This window comes from Myodes glareolus, chromosome 8 (genome assembly GCF_982192425.1).
Source record: "Myodes glareolus chromosome 8, mMyoGla1.1, whole genome shotgun sequence".
Lineage (NCBI taxonomy): Eukaryota > Metazoa > Chordata > Mammalia > Rodentia > Cricetidae > Myodes > Myodes glareolus.
Window position 1 is genome coordinate 90376808 of NC_142033.1, and position 12300 is coordinate 90389107.

General features: G+C 36.5%; 1 protein-coding gene across 2 annotated transcripts in view; it reads left to right on the top strand.

Annotated features, from left to right (window-relative positions):
* The window catches only part of Vps54 (VPS54 subunit of GARP complex), a 73404-nt gene that overhangs the window by 32730 nt on the left and 28374 nt on the right, over positions 1–12300 (top strand). For both annotated transcript variants that reach the window (XM_048435503.3, XM_048435504.3), the window contains exons 8-10: positions 7774–7900; positions 8739–8846; positions 11493–11548. In XM_048435503.3, coding sequence (XP_048291460.1) covers positions 7774–7900; positions 8739–8846; positions 11493–11548 — 291 coding nt within the window. The remainder of the gene's footprint in view (positions 1–7773; positions 7901–8738; positions 8847–11492; positions 11549–12300) is intronic.

Sequence of the window (12300 nt, forward strand, 5' to 3'; positions counted from 1 at the left end):
TTGAAAATTCTTTCCTTAAAAGTATACCTGTACATAAAATTTTGGGTGATTCATGGGCCTTTGAAGTCTACTATGTGTTTCCCTACATGGACCCCCCAAGTGACTAAATGATTTCTAATTTTTTTCACTTCTGAATTTTAAAATTTTTTCATTTTCATTTTGTGTGATATTTTTAATGCATAGTTGATTTTTATCATGGCTTTACAAAAATAGACTTAAGTGACAGAAGCTCTGAGTTTCACTTTCTGTTTATCACCCGATAAAGTCATAGCACAGGCACCAGTATCGTCTGACCAGCACAGAACCGAGAACTAGAATTAAAGATTGAATGCCTGCTTGCTGAATTCAGATTCTAAACTGGTTCTAGTTTTTACCGCAAAGGTCATACAGTTTTATTTGTCACATCTGTTTGTTTGTAATTGATAATATTGATGCAGACTGTAGTTAGCCAGAGGTGTATGGAAAAATTCTAAGACTAGAGTTGGATGTTTATGATTTATGATTTATTGTACTACAGAATTCAAGCTTACATTTATTTATTTACTTTACGTAGCTTGTTCTTGGGGGTCAAACTCAGCTTTGTCATACTGGACATTGACCCACCAACAATCCTAACTTGGATGTAGCTCTTGTCTCATTTTGCTGAGATGTCTGTTGTTATTTTCTTTAGAATCTATACATGTAAAGGATATTTATTTATCTGTAAACATTTCTGTAAAGCTGTCTATCACCTGTCAGTTCTTTGTATGGTTATAACTGTTGGTATTTATACTTCACATAAGCATCTTTATATGCAAGTTATTTCAAAAATGAAAGAACCCTAAAAGAAAATATTTTAATCCTGATTCATATTTGAAGTAATTTGAGACTGAGTTTGGTAGTTGAGGAATTTTACTCTGTGTTTTAAATTTCTGGCAGATTCTATTTGATGGATTTATAGTCCTTTTACTATGAGATTGTTAAATGTCAATGTTATTTTCTTGTAAGCTTCATTGATACTTTAATGCCACTTAATTTTATTTGAAAATATAATTCATTTTAGATTATTTATTTTTTTTGTCTAATCAGTTAGGGAAATGATTTTTTTTTCTTTTCTTTTTTACTATAAGGTTTATTGGTATAAACTGTGTTCTTTTTAAATCTAAGAACTTTCTATTTGAATTTCACCTATTTCCCACCCTCCCGTGCCTTGTTTCATGTTTTAGTCTTTTTATTTTATTTTATTTTTTTATTTTTTTTTATGGGACATGTCTTAGACAAGCCCTTAATCTCTGTCTTAGTAGAAGAACCAAAGATCACTGTTGGGTTAAGTTGTTGATAGTCTTCTGTTTTTATAGATGCTAGTCTAGGTTTTATGTTTGCCTGTAATCTTTGTCTTACATTTTAAGGGGATTTTTATTTCAAATTTCCAATAGCCATGTTACCAAAAATATATACCTTTTTAAAAAAAATTCAGATATTGTTATTTGTGTGTCATTTTCTGTAATTTTTTCTGGTCAGTGATAGAAAATAATACTTACGTGTATTTCCTTTTATCTTTTTGACCTGAAACATTTCTGTATAAACTTTTCTTTCTGACTTCTAGATCTCAGAATACTTCCCTTATTTCCTCTAATGACATCTTACTGCAATTTACTGTGCTTTATTGTCTTTTGTGGCTTTTAAAGTCTTTCTGTTAGGCTTTCAGTGTCTTGCGCAAGAGCTGTGTCACACACATCTTAATACACATTTGTGAGACCTATGGATTATCTAACATGGTACCAAAAAAGTACATTTTTTTGGTATATTCTTTTTCTGTCTTTTTAACATTCTGTAATCATTGTAACTATTTAAAATTAATTGTTCATACCCATTTGTAGTAGATGTATACCTGTGATTCTCATTCTCAATTCTGACTGCTTACTAGGCCCCCAGAAGAGCTTTAAAGATAGGTATGCTACACCCCATTGAAACCAATTAAGTTACACTTCTAGAAGGTAAGACTCTTGTTTTCAAAGCTCTCTGAGAATTTCTAATGTGGCCAGAATTGAGATGCTAAATATAACCACTACTGCATTAATATACAAGTTTCTCTGATAACATGGAACACAAAGGTATTGAGCATCTTAGCAGAATATCCAAATTAATGCATAAATTCAGCCATGTAGGAAGTGTTGTAATTGTTCCAATTTACTTTAGTTGGGTATGTAGATTTAGTGCTTTTTCACAAGTGGTATTACAGGTTTTTTCTTTTCTTTTTTTTTTTAAGTCCTTCTGTTGTTCACAGCTCTCTAAAGGAATAGAACTGGTAGACTGAACACACGCACTCACATATAGTGAGGGGCATTTTTTAGTGAGGTTTTTACAGGTTGTGGCTTTCTTTGAGTCAGGTTCAGTTCCCATGCAGTCCCTGTCTGGAGCTGGAGTCAGAGAATTGCTAGAGAGCTGCTGGTGTTCAGTCATCCATTGTTGGGATCCTGCAAGAGTGGGTTCTTACAGGTGAAGGAGTGCCTCCTCAGCAGGATGGATGAACTCACCAGCAAGAGTGAGGGCAAGCAGGCAAAGAGCAGAAAGGTTCTTCCTTCTGTGTCTTTTTATATGGGGCGCCTCCAGAAGGTATGGCCCAGATTTAGGGTGGGTCTTCCCACCTCAAATGATCCAGTCAAGAAAATCTCTCATTGTTATGCTCAGATGTAGTCAAGTTGACAGCCAAGATCCGCCATCACAGTATTCTATTTTAGTAGGTATGTCATCACTCTATAAAGACACTATTAAGCTACACACTTTTATTTATTTATTTTGAGACATGCTCTCAGGGTAGCGCAGACTGGTTTGGAACTGACTATGTAGATCAGGTTGGTCATAAATTCAAAAAGAACTATCTGCCTCTGATTCCCCAGTGTGCCACCATGTCCAGCCCTAGGCTACATGCCTGTTAAATGAATTGCTTAGGCAAATCTTTGTATGTGTGTTTTTATGCATAACTGATATTTGATAGCATTAAAGTTTATATCTGCTTCTTAGAATCTGAATTTAAGGATACATAAAAATGAAGCTGCTCAAGTTATTTAAGATTGTCTGAGGCCAGGCAGTGGTGGCTCACACCTTTAATCCTAGCACTCAAGAGGCAGAAGCAAGCGGATCTCTGTGAGTTCAAGGCCACCCTGGTCTACAGAGCTAGTTTCAGAATGGCCAGGGCTACACAGAGAAACCTTGTTTAGAAAAACCAAAATGAAATAAAAAGTCTGAGAACTTTATTAATATATCATGCTTAAATTGACCGAAATTTTTTTATTATTTTAAAAAATAGTAGGTGCATTTATATGAACCTGACCCCAGAATTTTTGTGGAATTTGTTGAGGACTATTATCACACCCAGAGTTAATATACACCCGAGTCTTGCCTTCTAATCTGCATTAAAAGAGAATCTATGATTTCCATAAAATTACTTGACATGTAAATCTATATCATGCCTTATATTTTTAAAAAAATAAGGCAGTGGTGGCTCACACCTTTAATCCCAGTACTTGGGTCACAGAGGCAGATTTCTGTGAGTTTGAGGCCAGCCTTGTCTATAGAGAGAGCTCTGGGACAGCCAGGGCTGTTTCACAGAGAAACCCTGTCTCGAGGGGGTGGGGTGGGGTGGGGTGGGGTGGGAGTGGGTGGGGTATGATGATGATCAAGAATACAAGTACATGGAAAGATAAAGGAAGTCAGGAAAATTGTAGGAAACTAATTGGATATTATCATATGCACCATCGATTTATGGCCATTCTTTTTTCTTTGTAACTCTCCCCAGACTCCTGAATTATTTTAAGTTACAAATATTTTGTTTCAGCCATAAATATTTCATGTAGTTTTAAAGATGAGATTTAAAAAAAAAAAACGACTCTATGTCACTGATCTCTTCAGATAGCTATTTGGTGATGACTTGTCTCTGCTTATCCCCAATTTTTGTAGTATGATTTTTGTAATATATGACTGTCCAAATATTATCTGCAGAATATAATTGTCCAGATAATATGTGATTGACTTATATGTTCCAAACACCTTTTGATATATAGCTTTATTCTTTTTATTTTTTCCTTTTGAAAGTATTTATTGAGAACTGCAACCTCATGTTTCACATAGTCTTCTTCCATCTGTGTTTTCTGCAATTGAAGATTGGTTAGATTTTCTTACAGGAGTGCTGAATATGGGGCAGTGTGTAAGTTAGTGAGCATATATGCAGTTGTCCCTCTCAGCACCCCATCAGTACCGCTATAGTCTATTAGCTGGTCTATTCCTGTAAAGAGACCCCCCAGTTAACAATTTTTTGAAAATACAAATTTGGAATTGTGACAGTAAGAAAGTCTGATACAGTATAGCCTAAAAATATTTTCTAAATTTAGAAAAAGTATGTCACAGATGTATGAAATATATGTAGACAGTAGTTTGTTTTTATTATTTCCTGTCATAAAGCACAGACCTATTAGAAAAAGTAAAATGTGTCAGAACTTGCCTGGTAGTACATAACTGTACATGGCACCCTTCACAATCGTGAGATGAGAACAAGCACTGAGATTGCAGCATTAAATGCGCAAGCTGTCTACACCCCAGGCTGTCATTTCCTGTTGCTGTGCTGGGGGCTCCAGTACTGAGAGCAGCTGCTCCTGTGACAGTCATCTCTCCAGGTCGTTGCTTGTCACAGTTACAGAGTGGATTAAAGCCAGTGTAGACAAGTGAGTGAGCAACTGTCTCAAAGAAAAAGCAAAACAGTAGTTGGGGAGATAGCTCACACCTAAAGGCTTTGTAGCATGCGTGAGCACTTGTGTTCAAGCTTCAGTGGTGCAAAAGAGGGAAGCAAAAAACTTTCATGCTTCTTACTTGTTTTACAATACATACTACATTACAACATACAAAGTATGTGTTCAAACTTAGGTTGCTGGTATGGCTTCTGGTCAGCAGCAGGCTATTAGGACTTAAGCTTTAGAGGAGTCAAACAGTACAAAGGGATTTTTTATTTTCCCTCGTATGTGGGTGTAGGGAGACACCTCTGATCCCTGATCTGCTTGGTAGTCAGCCACATCTGGCTAATCTGCAGCAGCTCCTGTAAGGAAAGGTGGAGTGGACTCTGGATAATTTGTCTTTAGCTGGCATATTTTAGTTATGCTATATTTTTGAAATATAAATTGGGAACCCAGCATCTTCCAACGGTAACTGCTAAGCTTTTCTTTAAAAAGTTCTTACACTAAGAACATGGATTTAGATTTATATGCATTTGATATTTTTTAAGTCTTTAAAAAAACCTTTTAGTATTTTTATTTTTGTAAATATTCAAATTGATGTTTTATTGGCGATTCTACAAGTTCATTCTTGAGTCCTTTTAATGAGTCCATGAGAAATAACTTGGTAGCCTGCATTTTTTTTTTTCTTTGTGGTATGGCCCCCATGTTTACACATTTCCTAGCCTGGATTGTATGCTGTCATTTCTTTAGGGATTTGTCCTTTTTTTATAAAGAAATTTAAGTTTTATTATTACTGTGCGTGCATGTGTGCATGTGCCTGTGCCTGTAACTTTTAGGACTCAGTCTTTCTGCCTTGTTGAGATGAGGTCTTGTTTCTGCTGTGCTGTGTATTCCTGGTTAGTTAGCACAGAGCTCTGAGCACTGAGCTGTCTTCCCCCTTCTGTCTAGCTGGAGGCTGTTGAGATTACCGATGCACACCATGGGATCTGGCTCTTTTCCGTGGGCTCAAGCGATTGAATTTAGGCCATCTCACTTGTGTGGCACGTGCGTTCACTGCGGAGCTAGCTATCTCAGCAGTGTAGGAGCCTCTTTCAGTGGGAGATTGATTGTGTCTAGAAATCCGAGCTGCTAGATTAGTTATTTCTATGCTTTTGTAGTGGATAGAACTAGAAAATAATTTGCCTTTTGAATTATTTTACCTAATTTTAATTTATTTGTTGGTGTTAAGATTGAGCCCAGGGCCTCATGTACGCTAAGCACTCACTCTACTACTGAGGTATACCTCAGCCTCTGATGTTCCTCCTAAGAAGAGGCTGTGAGCCCTCTGCTGATATTGCCCATTCGCATGGTGCCTATAGTGTGTTCCTTCTGCGATTTTACAAAAAATGTGATTCTTAGACACCCGCACCTTTTCTCATTTGTTTTTAGCACACAAACTGATCTCAGAACTCTTTCCCCCCCACTTATCTGTGGGAATACTCCAAGACCATCAGTAGATGCCTAAAGCACAGATAGGTGCCAGACCCTATGAACACCCCCCCATGCCTGTGACCAGGGTAGGCACACTCAAAAGTAAACAATGGCTAACAGTTGTAATAATATTCTGCAAAAAGTATAATTGAGCATGATGAAGTATACAGTCTTTGGTTAAGACCATATTGTGATTTATCCAGTTAGATCCTCATTTGTCAGTATTTGGATTATTTCCATTTTCCTTTTTTTGAGATATGATCTCAGTATATTGCTCAGTTCCCTTGCCGGAGCCTCCTGACTGCTGGGGAGAGAGGTGTGCCACCACGCTTGACTTCCACTTCTTAGCTACAGCAATGTACCCAGTCTGTCTGTAGCATGTCTCTGTGTGTGGATGATTATTACTTTTAATTTTTGTCAGCACAATTGTGATTCCAGTTCTAAAAAGTGGGATTCCTAGGTCAAAGGGAAATTGCCTAAGTAGCTTTGTTAGGTTCTGGCAGTGTTTCAGTTTGTGCTGGTACGAGATGTTGGCACCATTTATGAGAAGTTTATTAATCCTCTTACTAACTATAAGAAATATTTTCATATTTCAAAATACAACTTAACCTCTAATTTTGTCATGTTTGTTTCAAAATCATCACCATCACTTCTTACCGTAAACTGTTTATGATAGAATATTATTATCCTAAAAGTTGTAACTGTTTTAACTAATTTTGAAAACTGCACTGTTGCCATCTGTCTTCATAAAGATAGCTGATGACACTCTGAGGTCCTCTTTTCAAGTAAATGCAGTGTATGTATTAGAAGTAGTTGTATTAAATTTATATTTAATGTAAAATTTAAGTTTAAAATGTTAAAAATTATCTCCAAAGATAATTTATTATATTTATATATTAAATTAAAAATTTATTATCAGACATATTTATTATTTGTTTATTTAGATAGATGGGTCTTGTCCTCACTTTCCCGGAACTTGCAATCCACCTAGAATTGGAATTATAGCTGATCCATGTAGGTTCAGGGAACTGAGCTCATGTCTTCTACAAGAACAGCAAATGCTTTAAGTGCTGGTAGCCCTCCCCCCCCAATCTCTCTAGCCACTAATGATTTCAAATATAGTGACCTGAGGGCTGATGAAGAGTAACTCAAATTTATTATGACAGGTTGAGTTGAGTCGTTCTGTCCCTATAGCCATTTAGATTACATAAATAAAAGAATAGAGCCTGTCAAGTATCAGGGCCTTGAGTTTGCTGACTAAATAGGGAGCCACTACCACTGATACTCAATAAATGGTTAATGATAAAGGAATTTGAACATCTATAAAAAGCAGTCATAAAATGTATCAAGTAAGGGTTTCTACAACATTTTAACTGTTTAGTGTTTAAAGGTTACAAACTAATAGAGAGAGGTAGAATTCTGGAGCTTAAATGACGTTATGACAATGGTTTTTGGTCATTTCACTAAAATGTCGTCGTGTTGTTGAGTAAGTACTGTCAGCTAGAAAAACTTCATCTGTTCTCTTGAAAGTGGAGTGAATTTATGGCTTTAAGTGATATATTGAGCATATATATATGTTTTTCTCTTCTTTTGATAGGCATTTGGGGTCCCAACTTTGTGAACTAGAAAAGCTGATTGATAAAATGATGATTGCAGAATTTTCGACTTACTCTCATAGTGACTTAAATAGACCGCTGGATGGTGAATGTCACGTTTTAGAAGAGGTATGTGTCTGAGCTGTGCAGTCCAGTTGTCTTTGCTGCCTTCACAACTTCAGCCTATAACACAGTCTTGTAGGAGACTGAGCAAAGTCACCTCAGATTCCCATGTCCGTCAGACTTTGAGGCCCTGCGGCTGGCCATGCTTAGTGTCCTGTGAAGGAGAGAGTGGAATAATGTTATGGTTTACTTAGAAAAAAGGTTGAAATGAGGTCTTTAAAGGTTACAAACCAAGTTCAGAATAGAGATATAGGGTGAATGGCTTAATTTATATTCCATGGGCATGTATTCACTGGGTTTATCTTCTGTAAAAAGTGATGGTTATGTGATAATATGTTAATCATCCAAATTTACTGATCACCTGTTTTGAACATGTTTGATTTGCATGTATTTGTACATATATCATATCCAGGCATTACTGACTGGTAATTTTGCAGTGCAGATCATTGCCAAGAACCATCAGGAAGGAGAAAGAATCTAAAGACCCTGACTCATAGTGACTGAAAGAGGTGTGCATGTTAGTGGCTGGCGTCCCACTCAGAGTCCAGTCTTGTGGAATGGTTATAAGTGTTTGTGGCTATTCCCTAACTATAGAAATGAGGAGAGAAGCCCTGTTAGTATTGTTTGTCCACTGTGGTAGAAGAGGGATTACCTGTTGAAGATCACAGACTCCAGAAATCTGATGGCAAGATCCGTGTGGGCAGAGAGCTGAGGCTCTGGCACAACCCTTTCAATAAATTTAATTTTTAAATTATTTTAATTTAATTTAAATTTATAATAATAAATTTAATTATTAAATTAAATTTCAAATGTAAAATTATGTATCTTTGTTTTATTTTAATAGGAGAGATTAGTATCTCTTGTATTTGGACTTTTGAAACAAAGAAAACTTAATTTTTTAGAAATCTATGGTGAAGAAATGATTATTACAGCAAAGAATATCATTAAAGAGGTAATGTACACATTTTATTTGATATATAAAACCCTGTGAAGTGTATTTTTATGTCACCTAGTAATATGTAAGATATGCAACATAGTAGCAATATGTCATCATTTTCTTTAAAATTGTATACATGGAAAAACAAGAGAAGCATACCCTACCAGCCAAGTTTCAATACTGCTTTAACAATTTTCTTTGTATGAATATTCTGGGTTTCTTATGATTTTGTACAGATGTTAGAACCACATAGTATTTCTTCACAGTATTCTGCAAACCTTCTGAGATACCAGTTTTATGGTTCTGTAAAATTGAACCAACATCTTGTTGGTCAGACCTGTTTTGTCTCTCTTTCAATGTGGAATATTTAAGGTTTGAATTTGATACTGTAAATAAAACTTTTTATATTTAACTTTTGCTTGTTTGTTTTAAAGGGATTGAGAGGATGGTACAGTCAGAGAACCTACCTTGATCCTCAGAACCTTTTTGTGCACTTGTAACCCCATTTCTGGGGAGACAGAGACAGGAAGAGCCTTGGGCTGCCTGGCCAACCAGTCCATCCTAGTAGATGAGCTGCAGGTCAATGAGTGACCCTGTCTGAAAGGATAACAGCTGAGGTGGTCTCTGGCATCCATGCCTGCACACAAGCAGACACACCTAGATTCACACACATGTGCACTTATACATGCACACAGACAGAGAAACAACAGAAAGGTGGTTTTTTTAGGCTGATGTCTGAAAGCAGAATTGCTGGTAGAGAGGGAAGAATATTTTTTAAGTTTTTTAGAACATAAAACTGCATTGTTGTTGAAAACATTTTACTAATTTATAGTCCCCACTCTAAGTGTTTAAGTGTTATCTTCCTTTTGCCCTGCTTAGAAAGTAACAGTCTAAAATCTTTTTGATTTTACCCCTTTTGCTGGGGATTGAATCCAGGCTTTATGTTGGACATATTAGGCAAATACTCTACTACAGAGCTGAAATCCCAACTCTACCGTGTGTAGTTTCCCCACTCTTTGTTTTGATTGTTTTAACTTAGATAATCTGACATGTGTTTATTAGGCTTAGTCACCATTAGGTTGAATGTACATATATAAGTTTTCAGTGTTTGTATAAAATACACAAAACCTGTAATTTCTTTTTCTTTTACTTAAACACTGAATGAAGCACTGTTTTTGTAAATGGTATAACCATGGTGGAAAATTGTTGGCAGTATTTATTAATGCTAACTATATACACATTACAAAACAGAATTTTTGTTATTAAGTATTCACCTAACAGAATACTGAGGTAAATTCATTCAAACACAATACAGTAGAATGTATATGGCAGCACCATTTGCCATTAGAGATAAAGGAACATTCTAAATTTTTTCATCAGAAATAGAACTGATAAACAGAATTATGGCATATATACAATGAAATACTGTATTGTAATGCAACTGAATGAATTATTCATGGCTACATAAATGAATAGTATAGACATAATGTAAAACCAGACACAGAAAGAATATACACTACCATGTATGATTCACAAACAGGCAAAATGAATCACATTTTAGGAATCTATTAGTAGTAACTTTTTGTGTCTGGAGTGATTGCTTGGCAGTTAAGAGCATTGGCTGCAGGATCAGGGTTCAAGAACACCCTCATGGTGGCCCACAACTGTATTTAACTTCAGTTTCAGTGGTTTCAGTACCCTCTTCTGGTCTCTGCAGGCACTGCATGCATGTGACAGACATTTAGGAAAACATTCATATACATAAAATAAAAATCAACTTTAAAAGATAGTGACTTGAGAAGAGTATTAACTAGACACAGAATGGAATTCTAAGCGCTTTAAATGTTCAGTTTCTTTAAGTGAGTTCTAGTTCAACAGATAACACTGTGTGAAAGTGTTACACTTTCTGTATAATTCGCATGCATTTCCTTGGAGTGGGTATTTATTGTATTGAGGCCCTATGTTTAATCCTTAGCACTATACTTATAAAAGAAGACTATTGTAGTCGAGGAATTCTTTTGTTTTTGTTTATTAAAAATAAAAAATATTTTATGTATAGGAATGCTTTGCTTGCCTGTATGTCTGTACATTATGCACATGTCTGGTGTCTGAGGAAGCCAGAAGAAGGCGTTGGATCCTCTGGAACAGGTTACGAGCCACCAAGTGGGTGCTGGGAGTCGAACCTGGGTGAGGATCCAGTGCTTTTAACACTGAGCCAACTCTATAGCACAGTTCTTTTGCTTTTAATTCACATGTATATGTGTGAGCATCATCAGTTGCATGTGGAGTGATCCATGCATGTGTGTGTACACATGTGGAACAACCTTTGGCCCCCCTTTAGGAGACATCTACCTTGTGTTTTGAGAACATCTCTTATTAAACCTGGAGCTTGCCTGACAGGCCAGGCTGGCTGGCCAGTGAGCCCCAAGGCTCTGCCTGTTCTTGGCTCCGCAGCTGTCCAGTAGCAGGGTGTGCAACCACAACTGGCCTTTTAACATGGATTCTGGGAATTAGACTCAGGTCCTCATATTTACAGGACAAGCACTTTACTGACTGAGCTCCTCCGACCCAACGTGTTATTTTTTAATGTACAGGTGAAACATGAAGTAGTTGGGATTCTAGAAACAATTGACCAAATTGCCCTTTTTTCTTAAATTGCAGCGTGTGATTAATAAAGTTTCACAAATAGAAGAAATAGACACAGATGTTGTTGTGAAGTAAGTATAAACACGTGTATAGCTTTGTGTTTGTCATGGGAATGATGAGACATGTGAAGTAGCATTTAAAAGGGACTAAACTAAGTGATTGTTGGCTGAGGTTTGGGTCAGGGTGTAAGAAGTTATACATGATAATGAAGTACTTATAAGAGATAGAAATGAGCGGTTAATAAAATGCAGAGGAAAGATAGTGCTGTCCTTAAGCAAAAGCTGCAGCCTTTGGGTAGAGGAAACAACATGTGAGGTGATTCTTGGGGTGGGAACGGGAGGGGTAGGTACAGCTCCTTATCCTATGGAGCTACATTTAGAGCTTCTGTGAAGGCCTGTGACACAGGCAGGAGCCTCATCTATACTGTGTCTTTTATGTGCTCTCTAGCCTTGCTACACAGCACAGGCATTAGTTTGTCTGCAGATGTTCCTACCCTCTGTCTTCTTGAGGTCCTTGCTCTCGATTTGGACCTACTGTTAAGTAAATAAAGGATACATGAAGAAAAGCACTGATACTTACATAGTTGATCTGTTAGCTGAGATTGTTACATATGATTATTGGGCAGGTAGTATATGCAACATGGATACATTGAACAAAGTGATGAGTCTAATACACGATGGGGAGGGGAGGAGTGATCAGGATACTACTCACAATGGTGATAAACTCCTGTATTTTAGGAATTTTCTATTTAGTATATTTCCATTTAGTATTACCTGTTTTGAATACGAGTAATATAACAAAAGCATAAAGCTGTAGATAAAGA